Raw genomic sequence first — 18,554 nt, 5'->3', positions numbered from 1 at the left:
CGAGCGAGCCGAGTGGAGAGACAATGCCGCGGCTGTAGGACATAAGCTTACTGCACTAATGAAAGGCTTCAAACTCGCCTGGTAAGATGCATACACCTTAAACCTGGAGATATAACCTGGCACGTCCTTCTATCACCTGGCATGGCCGAGAATTACATACCATAACCTGGCAAGACTTGCTCAGCCTACAGCACCTCCTGTGGCATTACCTGTCATAATCTGTTATAATCAGTCATAACCCAGCATGGCCTAGAACTACTATCCATAAATTAGCATTGTTATATCTTGTCAGAAATAGTAGCTTGTAAAAACATGGACTTCTGTGGTATAGTCTTTGACATAAACTGTTATAACCTGACATAGTGCAGCATAACCTAAGTTAACATAGCATAACCTCAGGTAACTTGTCAGAACACGAGATATCTTAGCATTACCTGACATAATCTAGGATTAACCTATCATAACATGAGATAGCTTGTCATAATCTGACATAACCTGTATTAACCTGAGACAGTTTACCATAAGATCACATAACTTAGCATAACCTGAGCTATCTTAGCGTAACCTGACATAACTTGGAGTAGCCTAATAAAACCTAGCCAAGTTAAACCTATGTCAAGTTAAACCTAGCCTACCTTGACATAACAAGGTCTCATTATCTAGTCTAACCTATCATAACCTGTTATAACCTAAAGTTATAACAATAATTTACTATGACACAGTGATCCTGTAATTCATCATACAACCTGAATTAAACTGTTATGACATAATTATAGAGACTTGCGTAACTTGCTATGACCGGTCATAAATTATAGCCTCATCATAATCTAGTATGACTTATAATCTGAGAAGTTTTATCGTAAAATCTAGCTTAATCTGACATAACCTGTTATAAGCTGTAATAACACCGAATAATATAACACAGTATAATCTAGAACAATCTGGATTACATGATTCATCCTGGACTAACCTGCTCTTACCTAGCATATCTTGCCATACAACCTAGCCTAACTTGCTATAACCTGTCACAACCTGCTATAACCTGGCATAAACTGCCAAAACTCTGTAAATCCTGGGATGCATTTACATAATCTAGGACATAAACCTGTCATCTAGCACACATTTCATACACTGTCATAGTGTTAATAACATAATTTCAGAAATTCCCAAACCCAGCATAACAGGTTATAATCTGTCATAGGCTCAGTTGATATAACGCAGCCTAGCATGACTTAGCAACAACTCTGTGACTGAAAGCCTGCTAAATCCCTTAAACCCTTTTCCTCTTTTTTTGTTCTTTTTGTTTTTGTCTCTGCTAGCACTGCAGCATCAGTGCTACTGTGTGTGTGTGTGTGTGTGTGTGTGTGTGTGTGTGTGTGTGTGTGTGTGTGTGTGTGTGTGTGTGTGTGTGTGTGTGTGCACTTCCTCCTGACGGCTGGTGGATATTTTTAGCGTCAAGCTTTGCCATGCCGCAGGAGGCGAGCAGTGCAGGAAGCAGCCATTGACCTCCTGCCCTTCCTTCCTTTTTTGCTTCCCTTTTTCCTTCTTTCCTTTTCTACCTGTGTGGTCATTATCCACCAGTCCATCCATCCATCCATCCATCCATCCATCCATCCATCCATCCAGCTTCTGGTTCTGCAGATTTGGCTCCATTCATTCTTCCCCAGTCCATGAACAGTGGATTTGTTTACAGTGCACATGCTTTTTTTAATGCAGCCTAGCGAGCATACTTGACTAGCAGGGTTAGCATTTAGCTCAGAAGTTATATAAGGCTCTGCTCGATTTGGATCACGGACTTTTCCGTGTTTGCATTTTTTGTCGGATTTATTTCCGGTGCAGACAGAAATTAGAGTGACTCAAAGCTGTTTTTTTTTTCATGTTTCCATGTTTCATCTCGGTGTGATAAGAGTGTGATGATGCCGTTTTTATTCGTCCTGAATTAATATCTTGGGGATGCTGAGAGAAAATTAGCTTAGCTTTTACTTCAAGTGGCTTCCGTGGGTCAGTTTTCTCAAAACCTGATTTTTCTGATTCTAGTGAATGCGATGATCAGCGAACATCTTTCATAACCTCCTATACCATGTTGTGGTCATGAACCCTTCCTAACCTGGCAAACTATGTCATTGTCTCACGTGTCATAATGTGTCATAAGCAACAGTCTCTCGTAACCTGAAATAATTGAGGATAGCATGTCATAAACTCTGCCTAGCCTGTTATAAACTGTCATGACTCGGCATAAAACCTTCCCTATCGTATATATCATGTTATAACGTGACATATTTTAGCATACTGTCATAATACAGTAATAAGAGGCTTAACGTTTTATAATCTCACATAACTTTACATACTTTGTTAGAAAGCAGTCATAACTTTGCATAACTTGCAGAAATATTGAACAAGCTATCATAACCTGTTATGAGCTAGAAAACATTAGCAGAGTGCATTGAACCATACCTTATCCTTCATAACTTGGCATAACTTGTCGTAATCTTTCAGGATTTAACCTGGCCTAGAAATACTTGGGTTTGATCATTACAGTAATTCCGGAACTTGGAATAATATGGCATTACATAGCATAACTTGAACTATCTTATCATAACCTCTCATGACCTAATATAGCTCATTATAACAGGTGATAACCTGAGGTCGCTCACCATAACCTGTCATTACACGAGAGAGTAATCATAATCAGTCGTATACTAAGAAATATCAACCAGTCATACCCCCAGATAGCTCATTATAACCTGTCATAACCCAGTGTATATGGTTATAACAGGTCTTAACCTGAGATTATAACCTGTAAAAATAATCGGTGATAGCTCATCATAAACTGTCATAACCTCAGGTAGCTCATCATAATCTGTCATAATCTGTTATAGCTTGTCATAACATGCCAGAATCTGCCGTATTTCATAACCTGAGATAGCTCATCGTAGCCTGGAATAATTTGAAATTTCTTGACACGACATGACTTAGCTCATCATAACCTGTCGGAAGTCGGATAACTTTTTATAACCCAACACAAACTGGAATAATTGGCTTGTTTAAATTTAGCGTAACCTGTCATCAGTCATCCAGACATAAAACTTCATCTTTACTCCAGTCATGACAGGACATAACGAAATCAGGATCATCTGAAATGCCTTGCTGTACGTAACCCATCATAACCTGTTAGTACCTCGTACCTGCTGCACTTGTAGCCTGTTATCACCTTACATACCAGGATCTAACAAAGCGATGAGTCCAGTTAGTACACTTCGAGGGTTCTTTAAGGGTATATTGCTAATTAACAGTCAATTGATGAATAATTAATGACCTGGCACTTTCGGATAGGAGGCCACTTTGTCATGGGGTGTTTGCGTCGTGTTTAAGGACTCTGTCGTAACAGGAGAGCGTGGTGTGGATGAATCTCTGCATTACGAGCACATACGAGTGCAGTATGCAGTAAATCATTGTGTGGGGGCGATGCCTGACTTCCCAGAGCGAGCACCGCTGCTGTTCTCCCATCGCATCCTGGAAGTAAATTGAGTCACAATCGTGTTTGCTGCAGTGGCGTATCGACGGGTTATTCTGCCCGATTTCACAGGCGACGCCAACACGGCTTCTGTGACACCTGCGTCGAGAACCGGACCCTGCACTCCTTATTTCCTGCTTGCATGAAAGCCAGAACAAGATCCTCTGTGTCTCACGCATCAAGAAATCTCAAATCCTGGCTGCATTCCATTACAGCACAACGCCTACCTACTGTAGGCATCACTACTCCCGTATGGACCATCAGAACCAACGCTGAACCTTCCACACCGTAGACTCCTGACCCCCGACTTTAATCGGTACCCTGACCCTGTGTGAACCAACGAGCACCATATTTCCCCTTGAAAGTTTCGTTTCCCTTTTCCACACGAGGACTCCAAGTAAACTACCCCCGAGTCCTGAAATGAATAATTTACCAGAGCTATGGCGTTCAATCAGAGAGCTCAGGACACAGGAGTTCATTAAAGATGCAGACTAATTGCCTCGTACGAAACGAATCGAGCCGTCTGTGAAGGACTATGACAACGTGTCACGCAGTTTATTAGAGCAGCTATAAACAGACCTTCAGTCAACTTTCTTCTTTGGAAGGTAATACGATGGCAAAGGTCATTTCCTGTCTTGGAAAACTCTGTGTCCATGTATGTTACCTTACTGATCTCCAGGTTCCTTCCACTTACCAAAAAACCTCTGAGTATTTAAATTAGATAGACTGGTTGCAGTAATTTGACCCGACATGGAATAGACCTCGGATCTACCCGAACAGGATAACTATGTTACCCATCAGCCCCAGGACGTCACAAGTAACCTGGGTTGTCCCCCTTAACCACAGGTTTACTGCTTAATTTCCAAAACTTTCTTGTTTTTGGAAAGAAAAAAGTTCCTGCTTCTGGAGAAACCCCTGGTCCTGCTCCTGGAGAAACCCCTGGTCCTGCTCCTGGAGAACCCCCTGGTCCTGCTCCTAGAGAAACCCCTGGTCCTGCTCCTGGAGAAACCCCTGGTCCTGCTCCTGGAGAACCCCCTGGTCCTGCTCCTAGAGAAACCCCTGGTCCTGCTCCTAGAGAAACCCCTGGTCCTGCTCCTGGAGAACCCCCTGGTCCTGCTCCTGTTCTTGTGATGCCTAAAGAACAAAGGACTGATCCAGGAGTAGGTAAAGGATCCTTGTGCTTTAAGTGAAAGATCATTGGAACCTTAAAAGAAGGAAAGAAGGATGGAGAGGATGAAGAAGATGATGGTGTCTGGGAGGAGAGAGAAGGGGTGACTGCTAGTGCTGATGTCAGGGGCTTTCATTCATAAAAAAAACTCTATAATGAGTGCAGGGAGAACGCTGAGGGAGAAAGAGAGGGAGAAAGAGAAAGAGAGCCATGAATCCATGAAGCAGAAGTAATGAGCAAGCTTGTGTGAGACAGCAAGCACGGCTCCTCCTCCTCCCCCTCGTCGTCCTCCTCCTCCTCCTCCTTCCTCCGTCACCCCGTCCTCCTCTCGCCGGATGAATGAAGCAGGGAGAATTTCTGCTCATGGCTTCCAGGTTTGTCCGCATCTCTCCATCTCCTCAATCTCAGCATTTCTCAGCGTCTGCATTAGCATCAGGGTTTTTTGTTCTCCCTCATCGCTAGCGTGTCCGCGTCATAGCATCTCCCCAGGGTCCCCGTTTGGCTCCGGCGGCTACAAGTGCAGCATCGGTGCTCAGGCTGGGATTAGCATAGATTTCTGAACATAAGATCTATTTTTGTTCTTGCCGTGTTAGTAATATTAATATCCGTGTCGGTGTATCTGTAAGAGGGCGTGAAGGTCTACATGCTGCTCTGACGTTTCTCTTCATAATATTATAATATGCTTGTTTTACGGCTGAAGTGATGTCAGTAATCCTACAGCATTACAGTCTCAACGAAAATTAGTCTCACATTACCGCGGATTTTTAAACGCGGTTTGTTACGAGTTTATCATGTTATGATTTTTGATGTTATGATGATGAAGTTTTCCAAATCAAAATGTTTTCAAAATTCTGTCGTCTTTAACGATTGATACGTTTTATTTCTCTTCTATACAAAGGTGCCTGCTGCTTCGCACTGGTCTTCACTCGGAAAGTGGCGAACTTAACAATGTTTTTTTTTTTTTTTTGTAAAACATAAAAAAATAAATAAATAAGAAAAAAAGAAGGAAATTTACCTCAGGAACATGATCTGAACTGCGTAAATGTTTGTATTTAGATCAGAGCATGTAAGCTACTGAATATAATTTTTAGAAAATTCTAACAAAAAAAGGAAAACATTTAGTGTCACTTATTATTATTATTATTATTATTATTATTATTATTATTATTATTATTATTATTAGTTATGAGTCTCTTATACTAAAAGATTTGACTGTTGAAATGAAACAATTACCAAATATTCATATTATTTTTAAGCATTTGATGATGAATCTTTTAATTAGTTACTGTTTTACTTAGTTCTTCTTTTTCTTCTTCTTCTTCTTCTTCTTCTTCTTCTTCTTCTTCTTCTTCTTCTTCTTCTTCTTCTTCTTATTTATTTATTTATTTATTTTTTCACATGTACACTTTTTATCGATTCTTATTTTCCTAATATTGTTTTCATGCTTTGACTTGTGAAGCACTTAAAGCCTCATTTTATGTATTGATGATCTAATAAAATGTATTATTATTATTATTATTATTATTATTATTATTATTATTATTATTATTATTATTATCGCCTAAAACAACTAAAAATAATGAACAATTATTTCAGTTCAGTTTCAGTATCTTTCTGGAAACAGTTTTACAGTAAAAATAAATAAATAAATAAATACAAATATTCTGATTTCAGTTCGGTTAAAGATTAAAGCAGCAATTTAGCTGTTGGAGTTTTTTCCGCAGACTGCTGACTCGTCGTTTTCGTCGTCCCGCTCGATGCTAACGGAGCCGCTAAAGCCGTCCTCCGGTCTAATGTTACAGGAAGCTCGCGTTACTGATGGAGTTTAATCATAGTGCGCTACGTCTCACCGTCATCCAACAACTCACCACTGATCCTCCACCGTGAGCTTTAGCTAATAAATGGTCTGACGGGACCTTTTAGATCACGACCTTTAACGCTGACACTGATTGTAATGCAGGAGCGGGGGAGGAAATGTCAGCTCTCATCTGAGTAGTGACCGAGTGTGTGTGTGTGTGTGTGTGTGTGTGTGTGTGTGTGTGTGTGTGTGTGTGTGTGTGTGAGAGAGAGGGAGAGAGAGAGAGAATGAGAGAAAGAGAGAGAGATAGAGAGACAGAAAGATAGATAACAAGAAAGAGAGACACAGAGAGAGAGAGAGAGACAGAGAGATAACGATAAAGAGAGGGAGAGAGAGATAGAGAGAGAGATAGAGAGACAGAAAGAGAGACAGAAAGAGAGACAGAGAGAGATAACGAGAAAGAGAGCGAGAGAAAGAGAGAGCGAGAGAAAGAGAGAGAGACAGAGTGAGAGAGACAAAGGGAGATAACGAGAAAGAGAGGGAGAGAGAGAGGATAAAATCAGTCAGATTAAAGAGAGTGAAAAAGAGAGGACGAAAAGAGCGAGAATAGAATCAGAGAGAGAGAGAGAGATAGAGAGAGATAGAGAGACAGAAAGAGAGACAGCGAGAGAGAGAGAGACAGCGAGAGAGAGAGAGAACGAGAAAGAGAGACAGAGAGAGAGAGATAATGAGAAAGAGACAGAGAGAGAGAGACTGAGAGAGAGAGATAATGAGAAAGAGACAGAGAGAGAGAGAGGATAAAATCAGTCAGATTAAAGAGAGTGAAAAAGAGGATGAAAAGAGTGAGAATAGAATCAGAGAGGGACAGAGAGAGAGAGAGAGAGAGAGAGAGAGAGAGAGAGAGAGAGAGAGAGAGCGCGCAATGCAGGTAAAAGCATCAGGGTGTTTTTTGTCCCATTCTGTTTACTTTTCCAGATGTCTGCTGCCCTGTCTGTTTACATTACATTAATAATTAAGACTGAAAATGCTCTTTATGGAAGATGGACAGAACGGTTGAGGACACTGAGGTGGACGAAAAGAAGACAAATAATGTCCTGGTCAAAAAGAAAGAAATAAAATATTATCAGATTTGCAGAAGTCATTAAAACCGTCTTCACCGTCACCTTCATGTTAATAACCACAGATTTACTTTAGCCACGCCCAAAAAACTCCATAAAAGGAAAAGCCGATCGAGTCGAATGTTGAGTCGACGAGTCGGTGATGATTCGAGTCGAGTAGCTAGCTTTTTATCCCTGTACTCAGAGCTCGTATCTTTCTGCCGAGTCAGGAAGAAAATTTACCGTGTGCTGAATGTCACAGTGAAGGTGATGTGTAACGAGACACGTCCGATTCAGAGAGAGAGAGAGAGAGAGAGAGAGAGAGAGAGAGAGAGAGAGAGAGACAGACTCGTCCATCACACTATGACTCTAATGTGTTTCTGTGACGTTCTGAACCGAACGAGGCGACGTGGCAGAAACATGTTTTCTGTACTTTGACATTTTTCTCTTCCTTCCGTCTTTCTCTCTGCCTGCCGCAGCACTGCGAGTAACTCGACCCGGAGCACCCCCACTTGTTCCCCCGTCCTCCGTAAGCGCTCTCGCTCTCCGGTTCCTCCGAGTGCAGATGGAGAGAACATGGTGGAGAAGAGCTGCGATCACTCGTCTGATAAATCTCCCTCCACCCCCGAACAGAACGTCCAGCGGACTTACAGCCAATCAGTGCATAACACACGCACCGGGAACAAGAACTCCAAGGTGAGCGGCAACACACACACACACACACACACACACACACACACAATATACACACAATATATACACAATATACCTACACGCAATATACACACAAAACATACAGACTCAAAATAGACACACACAATATACACACAATATACACACATAGTAAACACACACACACACAATACACACACAATATACACACAATATACACACAATATGTACACAGTATACACACACAGTAAACACACACACACACAATATACACACAATATACACACAAAACATACAGACACAAAATAGACACACACAATATACACACAATATACACACATAGTAAACACACACACACAATACACACACAATATACACACAATATACACACATAGTAAACACACACACACACACACACACAATACACACACAATATACACACAATATACACACAATACGTACACAGTATACACACACAGTAAACACACACACACACAATATACACACAATATACACACAAAACATACAGACACAAAATAGACATACACACAATATACACACAATATATACACAATATATACACAATATACCTACATACAATATACACACAAAACATATAGACACACGCAATATACACACATAGTAAACACACACACACACAAAATACACACGTATTAAACACACACAATATATACACAATATACCTACACACAATATACACACAAAACATACAGACACAAAATAGACACACACACAATATACACACATAGTAAACACACACACACAATATACACACATAGTAAACACACACACACATTATACAGATGATATATTTTTTACAGCATATATACACAATATACCTACACACAAAACATACAGACACAAAATAGACACACACACATAATCACACTCAATATACACACATAGTAAACACACACACACACACACAATGCAAACACACACAGTTTCTTTTAATTATAGGCAAAAATGAGACATTTAGGCTTCAGCTAACTTTTTTTAGATTAAAAAAAAATCTAATTATTGCACCTATAATGAAAAAAGCCAAAATGGTCATAAAAAAAAACAAAAAAGGGGGCACTTACTTTTTCTGTAGATAATTAACTTCAAATTGAGGTTAGTTTGATACTAAAGAAAAGTCTAATTGAGTGTCAGTACTTCTTCATCATCATCATCATCATCTCATGCACACATTATTACACCATGTTCTCTCTATCTCTATCTTTCTCTCTCTCTCACACACACACACACACTCTCTCTCTCTTCATGAACGTCTTTATCAGTTGTTTTCTCAGCAGCCCTTCAGAGCAAAACACACATCACATGCTGGTTGCTGATTGGTTGCACAGTAGCACTTTTTCAACCTGTTTTCTGGAGTCGAGTCTCTCGGCCAATCAGCATGTGGCGAGTGTGAGACAGTCAGTATGGAGTTAAATCCGTCTTGCTCGAGGTTTTGTGCGTGTGTTTCGCATTTACGGGCTACGTCATTTTCACCGAACACGGCGTACCACATTTTCCTTTTTTCTTTTCCTGAATCCTTTGTTCTTTTTTTTTTCTCACGCATGCTAGTCACACAAGAGACTGTCCAGAGTAAGCATCACACCTTTCTGTTTTTTGTGTTTGTGTGTGTGTGTGTGTGTGTGTGTGTGTGTGTGTGTGTGTGTGTGTGTGTGTGTGTGTGTGTGTGTTTGCGCATTGTCTTTGATGTTTGTCTCCTGCATCCTCCCTGACGCCGTCCACGCTGAGCTGCTCGTCTCGCATCCTAAAAGACATCGAGTTCGGTTTATTAATAATATTAGAATGAATAATATTCAATAACACTCGAATTAAATCATAAAAGAAAATTACACCATCGATTTGACTTTTCTCTTTGATTAGATTAGATTTTTATGGAAAAAATATCATCATTTCTGGAATTTTCCAGCACCTCTGTACTGTTCAGTAAAAGCTTTATAGGGTCCTGAGGTCAAGGTGCAGAATAATAATTACATCATAAACTTCAAATATTAACATATTGTCTTTGGAAGGATAAATATATAAATCATAAGTATCTGTATTTAATATTATAAGATCCATTTTTAAGTATATAAACTTTGAGGTTTATTTTACACCTCTACTCTCTCTACTGTATCATACATAAAAGTTTTAGCACCCGCTCTTCAGCATGAAAAAAAGATGAATGTTGGGAGAAATATCGCCCCCTAGTGGCATCTTAGTGGAGGAGCAAAAATATAAATAAATAAATAAATAAATAAATAAATAAATAAATAAATAAATAAATAAATAATAAAAACAATAAAAAAAACATACTACTACTACTACTACTACTACTAATAATAATAATAATAATAATAAGTTAGCAGTAGTATTTGTATTATTATTGTCACACCTTGGTTATTAATTAACAGAGAATATTTTTTTTTACAAATATATTTGTTAATAATTCAAGACACATTCTTTTCATTTTAATCATTAAAATAATTCATGAATAATTTAACTGAGAATTTCAATTCTGCGTAATTAGTAATTCCTTCACTCCGTATTTATTCGTTAATAAATGAATAGTTTACTAAAGAAATATTTTTACCAGCCTGAAATGTTTTTGAGGAACTCGAACGAACTCCCTTTAATTCATAATCATTCTGAAATCGATCAATGAATCAGTCTTTGATTAATGCATGCTTAATAGATTTATGTATATTATTACATATTATAATATACATTTCTTTAGTAATAACTGCATCGTGTGTAAATACAAGGTAAGAAACTGTATTATTTAATTCATTTTATTTCATTCGGTTTATCACCGCCCTTTTTTTTGTTGAAGCTGCGCACATCTGCATCTATATCTGTGCTGTAGACACATCTGGAGCCGTTACACTGTTGCTCCTGGTTACTGATGTGAACAGAAGGACACACAGGTATACGTGCAGGTCCGAAGTGTCACCGTGTCTTTATGAGTGTAAAACACTGCTGAATAATTCAGTCTGGATTTCTGTCTGATTTCGACGTTTGTGTTTCTCTTTCTGTTTTTCACCCCCCGTGACGACCGACGAGCAGAAAAGTCAAAGCTGGTACAACGTGAGTCACTTTTTTTTTTTTTACTGTTAAAAATGAAATGGTTTATAGAAACTTTTATTATGGTGGAGTTCTTTTCTTCACATATCGTAACTGAGGTGGTTGAGGGTCAGAGCGAAGGGGCAGCTGAAGCAGCGAGGGTTAAGTTAATAATAAGCCTTGCTCATTTGCCCAACAGTGGCAGCTTGGCAGTGCTGGAGCTTGAAGCCTGACCTTCCAATCAACAACCCAAAGCCTTAACCACTTGAGCCACCACTGCCCCACATATAAACACTTGCCCCACTCGCACTTATCTACAGAAAACTTTAGGATAAAATTAGGGATGTACCGATACCACTTTTTCTCTTCCGATCCGATTCCGATACCAGAGTTTGCCGGTATCGGCCGATACCGATCCGATTCGATCCGATCCGATACCTGTGTTCTTTCCTACCTTTAAATCGAAAGAATGTAAACAACTCGTTTAGTTATTAAGATTTATTTGTTTCTGGCAAAGAAATACAAAAATACCCTTATTACTGGATGAAAAATGAACACACAAGAAACCTTAAAAAAGTATTAATGCGGCAGCAAACAGGGTATCGGATTTGGATCGGTCACGCACCACCGATACCCGATCCACTCAAAATGCCTGGATCGGCGCCGATACCGATCCAAAATATCGGATCGGTACATCCCTAGATAAAATTCTTTTCCTGGGTGTGTAAGTCTATTCTGACACAAGGTTTCCCTCCACCACGGTTTTCCTGTTCGAGGCTTCTGCACATCTACAGGATGAAAGGATTAAATCGCCCTGATCTTTTCGACCTCATAAAATCTAGACAATAGAGCCTTTAGAGCAGGTCAGCCATCCAGATGTGGATACAGATTTAGTGGAGTTCAGCAGCATGAGACTGTTATCTCTGGGTCTCAAAGGCATGATGGTTTTCTCTGTGAAAGGATGTAAGCCCTTTAAAGCCTTGTATTAAACCTGTAATTAGGGGGGGAAAGGGGGCTTTAGGAGCCCTGTTGAGAAAGGGTCACCAGATGAACAGCAGCTTTCTCGTCTCATTTAGGAATGCAATAAATCCTTTAATTTCTTAAAAAGTTTTTATACGTGACAAGCAAGACTTATACGTGCCTTTGTACAAGTTGAACAAGTGAGAAGAAGAAAGAAAGAAAGAAAGAAAGAAAGAAAGAAAGAAAGAAAGAAAGAAAGAAAGAAAGAAAGAAAGCGAAGGAAGGTAGTGAGCCTCTTTTGTATGAATCTCTTCCAGAGCCTTTCCTCTTAAAGGAAGGTTCACTAAAGTTCATTCACCACTGCAAGAGAGAGAGAGAGAGAGAGAGTGAGGGGGGGGGGGTGTCTTTGGCATGAACCTCCCCAGACTATTCCTTTCCTGGAGAAAAGTTCACTGGAGTTCATTCACCTTGCTGAGGAATTGTGAGGGAGACTTGTAATGTTCCCATTCTGCAAGGGAATGGTTGATATGATATTCTGACTTTTGAAGAGGGCTTCGAACTCTTTCTCATGTGTGCGTGTGCGATCGAGAGCAAACAATCAAGGTTGTTGTTCTCGGGACACTTTTGTAACGCGGATTTGTCTGCCTCTGTATTACTGGGAAGAAACTGTAAGCAGTCTTGTGGTGGGATGTTCAGGGAGCTTGACGAAGGGTAAAGGAACTGGATTGTCTTTCTGAGTACACGAGAAAAAAAGAAAGAATTCCAGGAAAAACTGCTAGGATTTGGAAAGGGGGCACCCACGAGGGGCGTCGTTGTAAATCTTAATGCCCCCTCAAGGTTGGGGGGAGGTCTGACAGTCCTGTAGCGGAGAACACACTTCTGCACTTCGACCCCTCCTCTTGATTCTTCTGCTTTGCTTATTGGCTCATGTCTAGCCTTGTACACTTCCCCCTTTTCTTCAGCACACAAACATTCCCCGACTTTCTCCTCCCCTCCTGCACTGTTGTTTTCTAGGAAACCTTCAAGAGATCTGGGCAAAACTGTTGTTTTGGCTGTTTGTCTTGGTTCATTTGTGTGGGGAGCTCCAGTCCTGTTTCTCAGCCTGCAGGAATCCTGTTCGACCTCGCCTCTTTTCGAGGAATCGTGTTCGAGTTCTTCCAGCGGCCTTTCTTAAAGGACTGCACCGCAACCAGCAGAGTTCAAACTACTTTTGCAGCAAAAGAAAGAAACAGCAGTTTGAAACAAAGTTCTGGTGAAATCTACATGTGGATTTATCCACGGCTTCCTGTGTCATGTTGCGGTTTCCCGAGGCAGTCAAGAGAAGTGACGTTCCTGGACTCGATGCACAAGCCGGATGATGACAGATAGCTTGTATCCAGAAGATTGAGGAGGTTACTGAAGTTCATCTGAGAGCAACGCTGTACTCCGGTGCTCGCTCTCGGTCTCAACACACTAAACTAGATAAACCGTCCTCCAGGAAGACAGATCTTTGACTTCCCTAAAGTGGCTGCCATCAGTCAACTGGGTTAACAGCTGTAGTGGATGAACTTTTGTGAACTTTCTTTATTTGAACCGACATAAACGGTCAGCATGGCAAGTGAGACGGACTCGCCGTGTGACCGCGAGACGGTTCAGCACCCTGAAGGACTTGAGTACTGTTGGACTTGGTTGGAATGGGAGTTTGAGAGAATTCCAGCAGTAAGTGATCAGCGAGAGCACAAAAAGGTGGAGTTGTGATCTTTTATACAGTAGTAGCTCGTAATCTTCCGACCTGCCGAAGAATGCAAAGTTATTTCCCAGACACAGAGCGACGTTTCCCTTTGGGTTCCCTGTAGAACTTCCATGCTTTATATCTGGTGAACTAGACTCGATATTTTTATGTCTGTACGTTCTAAAAGTTTTTATATTCCCTAGTAGTCAGTAGGAGTTCAGATATCCACTTGAAACAATTTTCTTACCGATCTTCCAGATCTCAAAGGATCTTCTGTCCCAAAAGTATTTGATCTTTGCACAGAATTTTAACACTTGTTTTGGTTATTACAGTATGTCCATCAGATGGAGCTGAAAATTGCACTTTTTTTTTTGCCTTAGAACGACTTCTCATCCTCAGGCTTGTGACTTAAGGTATACTAGACCAAGGAAGTAGATGTTAGGTAGATAAGTAGATATCTTCGAATGAACTGATATCAATGTTTCTTTTCTTAAACTTTTAACAGAGAGTAACTTCAGTCACCATGTGTAACAGTAATAGACTTTTGAATAGAGCTTAGTTAAAAAAAAAAAACACCACAGAAGCTTAAATATGGGTTATAAATGTGTTATAAACAGTCATTCGGCTTGTACCACAGAGTTACCTAAATCATACTGCTAAACGTGTTATATACTGATTTTCAGCACAGGACAATATATCATTTTTATCTAGTGGCTCATCTTCTTGTCCCTTATTTCAGTGTCTACCTTCCGTCCCTCAGGTCTTAAGCCCTACGTATAAGCAACGCAATGAGGACTTCAGGAAACTCTTCAAGCAGCTACCCGACACCGAACGCCTCATCGTGGGTAAGTGGACAAGAAGATCAGCATTAGGAGCAATGCCAATGTCTGATCTGTATTTTTAAAAGTTTGAGGCATTGAGGTCTGAGGTCAAAGTATTGCTGCTTCACAGGTCCAGGGTCTCAGATTCTATCCTGAGCTCAGGTTACTGTTTGTACAGAGGTTTGCATGTCCTCCCTGCATCTGAATGAGTTGTCTCTGGCTCCCAAAAAACCCTGTTAGGTGGATTGGCAATTCAAAATTTCCCCAAGATGTGAATGCGTGCAGGTGCCTCGGGCCGTGCCGTGGCCTGTCGTCGCTCCAGGGTATATCAGCCTTCTTTTCCTGGGATAGATTCCAGGTTCCACCACAGGATAACCAGGTTAAAGTGTGTACTGAGGATGAATGAATGAAAAATCATGAATGCATCTTTGAAACTTTTAGAAAGGACCATAGCAGCTTCTTTGGTTGGTGCGTTTACCATTTCACTTAAAGGTTCCATGGTTTTTCCATAAAGGTGGGGTCTCCGATATTTGAAAGCCGATGTTGACATTTGAAATTACCAAAACAAACACGCCCCTAACCCAAACGGGTCCCACCCCTGTATCGATAGCTCCGCCCACACATATATACGTAACCCAGGCGACTAACGGAAAGAAACGTGTCTTTATCATAGCTGAAGGGAAGAACAATACGATTGTAGATAAACAAACAAGCAAAAATGCCACACAAGCATAATGATGTAAAGGACAAAGGCATATATTAGTTCTGTGTAACAAAGCAAAACCAACGTTACTCACCTATCGAGAAGGAAAAAAGCGCCTCGGCGTCTTAAGTAAAGTCGGCCACATATTCACAGGTCGGAGTTTCCCGAGTCAATAACTCCTGAGCTAAACGCTGTTACTACACAAAACGCGGTTGTAGCTGCCTCTCTACATTACTACGATAGAAAAGAGGTGTTATTTGTGTAGTAACAGCGTTTAGCTCAGGAGTTATTGACTCGGGAAACTCCAACCTGTGAATATGTGGCCAACTTCCTGCTCCTTCAGTTCTCTCCAGGACTGGAAAGCTGATCCTATATTAACACGTCCTACTTCTTGCCTTATCGTAAGTCTTTCTTCTCTTTCTTTCTTTGTTTTTATCCTCCATGTCGATGTTAAAACCGCTTTCTGCTAATGTCACACACGTGCACCGAACACTCTCTCCGCCGCATATCGACAAGCCCCGACCCCTTTCTGCTCATTGGCCACACGTTTGTTTGGTTTTTGTTTAGTTTGTCGTCCCGACTCGGTTTTCTGAAGCATTTCTCAAACATCGGAGACCGCACCTTTAATAAAAACTAAACCAGTAGAATCCCAGTCGGTAGTTTCTAGCGCTTACAGTTAATAACCACCAATAAATATCTTTCAAATTCTTTAAATGCGAAAACGAAATGAAGATCATGACTAAAGCAATAAAACCAGAGACACAAACTTTTACAGACTATATTTTTAATCTCACTGGCCCCTCTACAATAACGTTTGACCTCTGTCCTCTGACCTTTACCCTGCCAGACTACTCATGTGCCCTGCAGAGAGACATTCTTCTACAGGGTCGCCTCTACCTCTCTGAAAACTGGATTTGCTTCTACAGCAACATCTTCCGCTGGGAAACACTGGTGCACATTTCTCTGTTTGATATCCTAACTTCTTCGTTTCATCTTTTTTTCTTTTTACAATGCTCTGTATTAGTACTCGATGAAACCTCACGAATGAACTCTGTGTCTGTGTAGCTGATGGTGCGTCTGAAGGACATCTGTTCCATGACTAAGGAGAAGACGGCACGGCTCATCCCCAATGCCATCCAGCTCTGTACTGACAACGAGAAGGTGATCTCAAGTTCTCGCCAAACCCGACAGTACACTTTTCTTTCTCAACCACTCTTTTATGAATCATCATCACTTTCTTTCACAGCACTTTTTTACCTCATTCGGTGCACGGGACCGGACCTACATGATGATGTTCCGTCTCTGGCAGAACGCTCTTCTGGACAAGGTTAGCCACATCCAGCTTGAAGTACCGTTTACTTCGAGTAAACTTAAGTCCCCAGAGCATTCTTTGCATCATCCGTGCGTTTTCCCCCCCTCCCTCTTTACCGAGTAGCCGTTGTGTCCCAAAGAGCTGTGGCACTTTGTCCATCAGTGCTACGGGAACGAGCTGGGCTTGACGAGTGACGATGAGGATTACGTGCCTCCAGATGATGACTTTAACACCATGGGGTGAGTTTTACCTCCTCCCACATCTATTAAAATGTAATGCGACTGTTCATACCCCGTTACTCTGGAACTTTCTATAGGAATCACTTATAGTATATCCCTGCTTTCTATTACATTTGTCTCTCCTCCATTTATCCATCCATCCATCCATTCATCACTCTAGAATAAGAGCCTGAGTCCATCTGGTTGATGATATAGATATAATGTAGATGCATGTTGAGGCTTGGCAAATAAAGTATCATCCATCCATTCATCCAACAGTTCAACAATCCAACCATGTTCACATCCATCCAGCTCACCGACTCAATTTTTCTATCTTTTCACCCATTTCAAGCGTGTTTAATCGAATTAACTACAGAACCCACACTTTTTATGATCTTTTAGACGCTAGTTTATTTTCTGTCAGGTTTGTTTAGTCTTCCGTCCACCCATTTGCTCGATCAGAAAACAAAGCAGTAGTTTATATAACTGTTTTTTTTACCCAATCTGAACCAGCCATTATCACAACAGCCCTCCATCTCTCTCTTCGAAACCCTTTGATATATGCCTTAGAGTGTCGCTCTGTCTCCTCGAGCTGATAATCTTGACCTCCAGCTGTTGCCCCCCTCCCTGGTGCAGGTACTGTGAGGAGATCCCACCCGAGGAGATCGAGGTTCAGGACACGTGCACCAAAACCCCTGAGGTCAAAATGGACACGAGTCCACAGCTGCCCAAGAAATCCTTCACCAGCAATAATCTCCCTTCAACGTGCAGCATCGAAACACCCGTCCATGTGAGAACCGCACGTCTGGTCAAGCGAATCGTGTACAATCCAAAAGTCTGAGTTTACCACCGAGAACATTTGAAGCAACATAAAAAAAAAATGCCTGCAGCTGTTCTTGGCAGTGAATTTGTCAGTAAATAATAAATAATAAATAACACTGCTTGATCTCTCTATCTAGTATGACGTTCCACCAGAGGAAGAGTTTTCCGGATGTCTTCCTGACGAGCTCCTAAGTCTGCCTTTACCAGATAACAAGCCGAGTGGTCCGGCGTCTTCGCCGTCTCTCGACTTCAACGACAACGAGGATCTTCCGACCGAGCTGAGCGACTCGTCAGAAACCCACGACGATGGTAAGACGTTCCCACGGTAGGCTGTGTCTGATGTATCCTAACCAGGATGAAGTGCTCGCTGAAGATGAAGGAATGAATGATGAAAGCTAGCAGGCATGCAAGTTGCGAGTAAATAAATGGGAATAATAAAGGACGGCAGGATGGACTCAGGTATCCAAACACTCGCTCCATCTTTTCCCTCAGGAGAAGTCCAAGCCTTCTACGAGGACCTAAACGGGAAACAGTACATCAACAAGGTGTACAAGTTTAGCGTGGACAAGCTGTACGATCTCCTCTTCACAGAGTCACAGTTCATGCGGGACTTCCTGGAGCTACGCCGCTTCTCCGGTGGGTGCATTTCGTCCAAACTGTCCACGGCAGTCAGGTTGATTAGA

At 41.1% G+C, this 18,554-nt stretch overlaps 1 protein-coding gene across 28 annotated transcripts in view; it reads left to right on the top strand.

Annotated features, from left to right (window-relative positions):
- Nucleotides 1–18,554, top strand: part of gramd1ba (GRAM domain containing 1Ba) — a 65,072-nt gene that overhangs the window by 39,135 nt on the left and 7,383 nt on the right. For 17 of the 28 annotated variants that reach the window (XR_007138796.1, XR_007138795.1, XR_007138794.1 and 14 more), the window contains 10 exons: nt 8,057–8,273; nt 11,328–11,348; nt 14,756–14,840; nt 16,367–16,470; nt 16,585–16,680; nt 16,766–16,846; nt 16,955–17,070; nt 17,662–17,839; nt 18,009–18,180; nt 18,364–18,507. Coding sequence is in view for 25 of the 28 variants with exons in the window: in XM_027158519.2 (XP_027014320.1) it covers nt 8,057–8,273; nt 11,328–11,348; nt 14,756–14,840; nt 16,367–16,470; nt 16,585–16,680; nt 16,766–16,846; nt 16,955–17,070; nt 17,662–17,839; nt 18,009–18,180; nt 18,364–18,507 (1,214 nt within the window). In the remaining 3 variants the exon portion in view is untranslated. Of the gene's footprint in view, nt 82–3,075; nt 5,057–8,056; nt 8,274–11,327; nt 11,349–12,774; nt 14,010–14,755; nt 14,841–16,366; nt 16,471–16,584; nt 16,681–16,765; nt 16,847–16,954; nt 17,071–17,661; nt 17,840–18,008; nt 18,181–18,363; nt 18,508–18,554 lie in introns of those variants that run through there. The other 11 variants (XM_047804798.1, XM_047804797.1, XM_047804800.1 and 8 more) reach the window with 6 other exon arrangements.

This window comes from Tachysurus fulvidraco, chromosome 20 (assembly GCF_022655615.1).
Source record: "Tachysurus fulvidraco isolate hzauxx_2018 chromosome 20, HZAU_PFXX_2.0, whole genome shotgun sequence".
NCBI lineage: Eukaryota > Metazoa > Chordata > Actinopteri > Siluriformes > Bagridae > Tachysurus > Tachysurus fulvidraco.
This window is presented reverse-complemented; position numbering and strand designations above follow the sequence as displayed.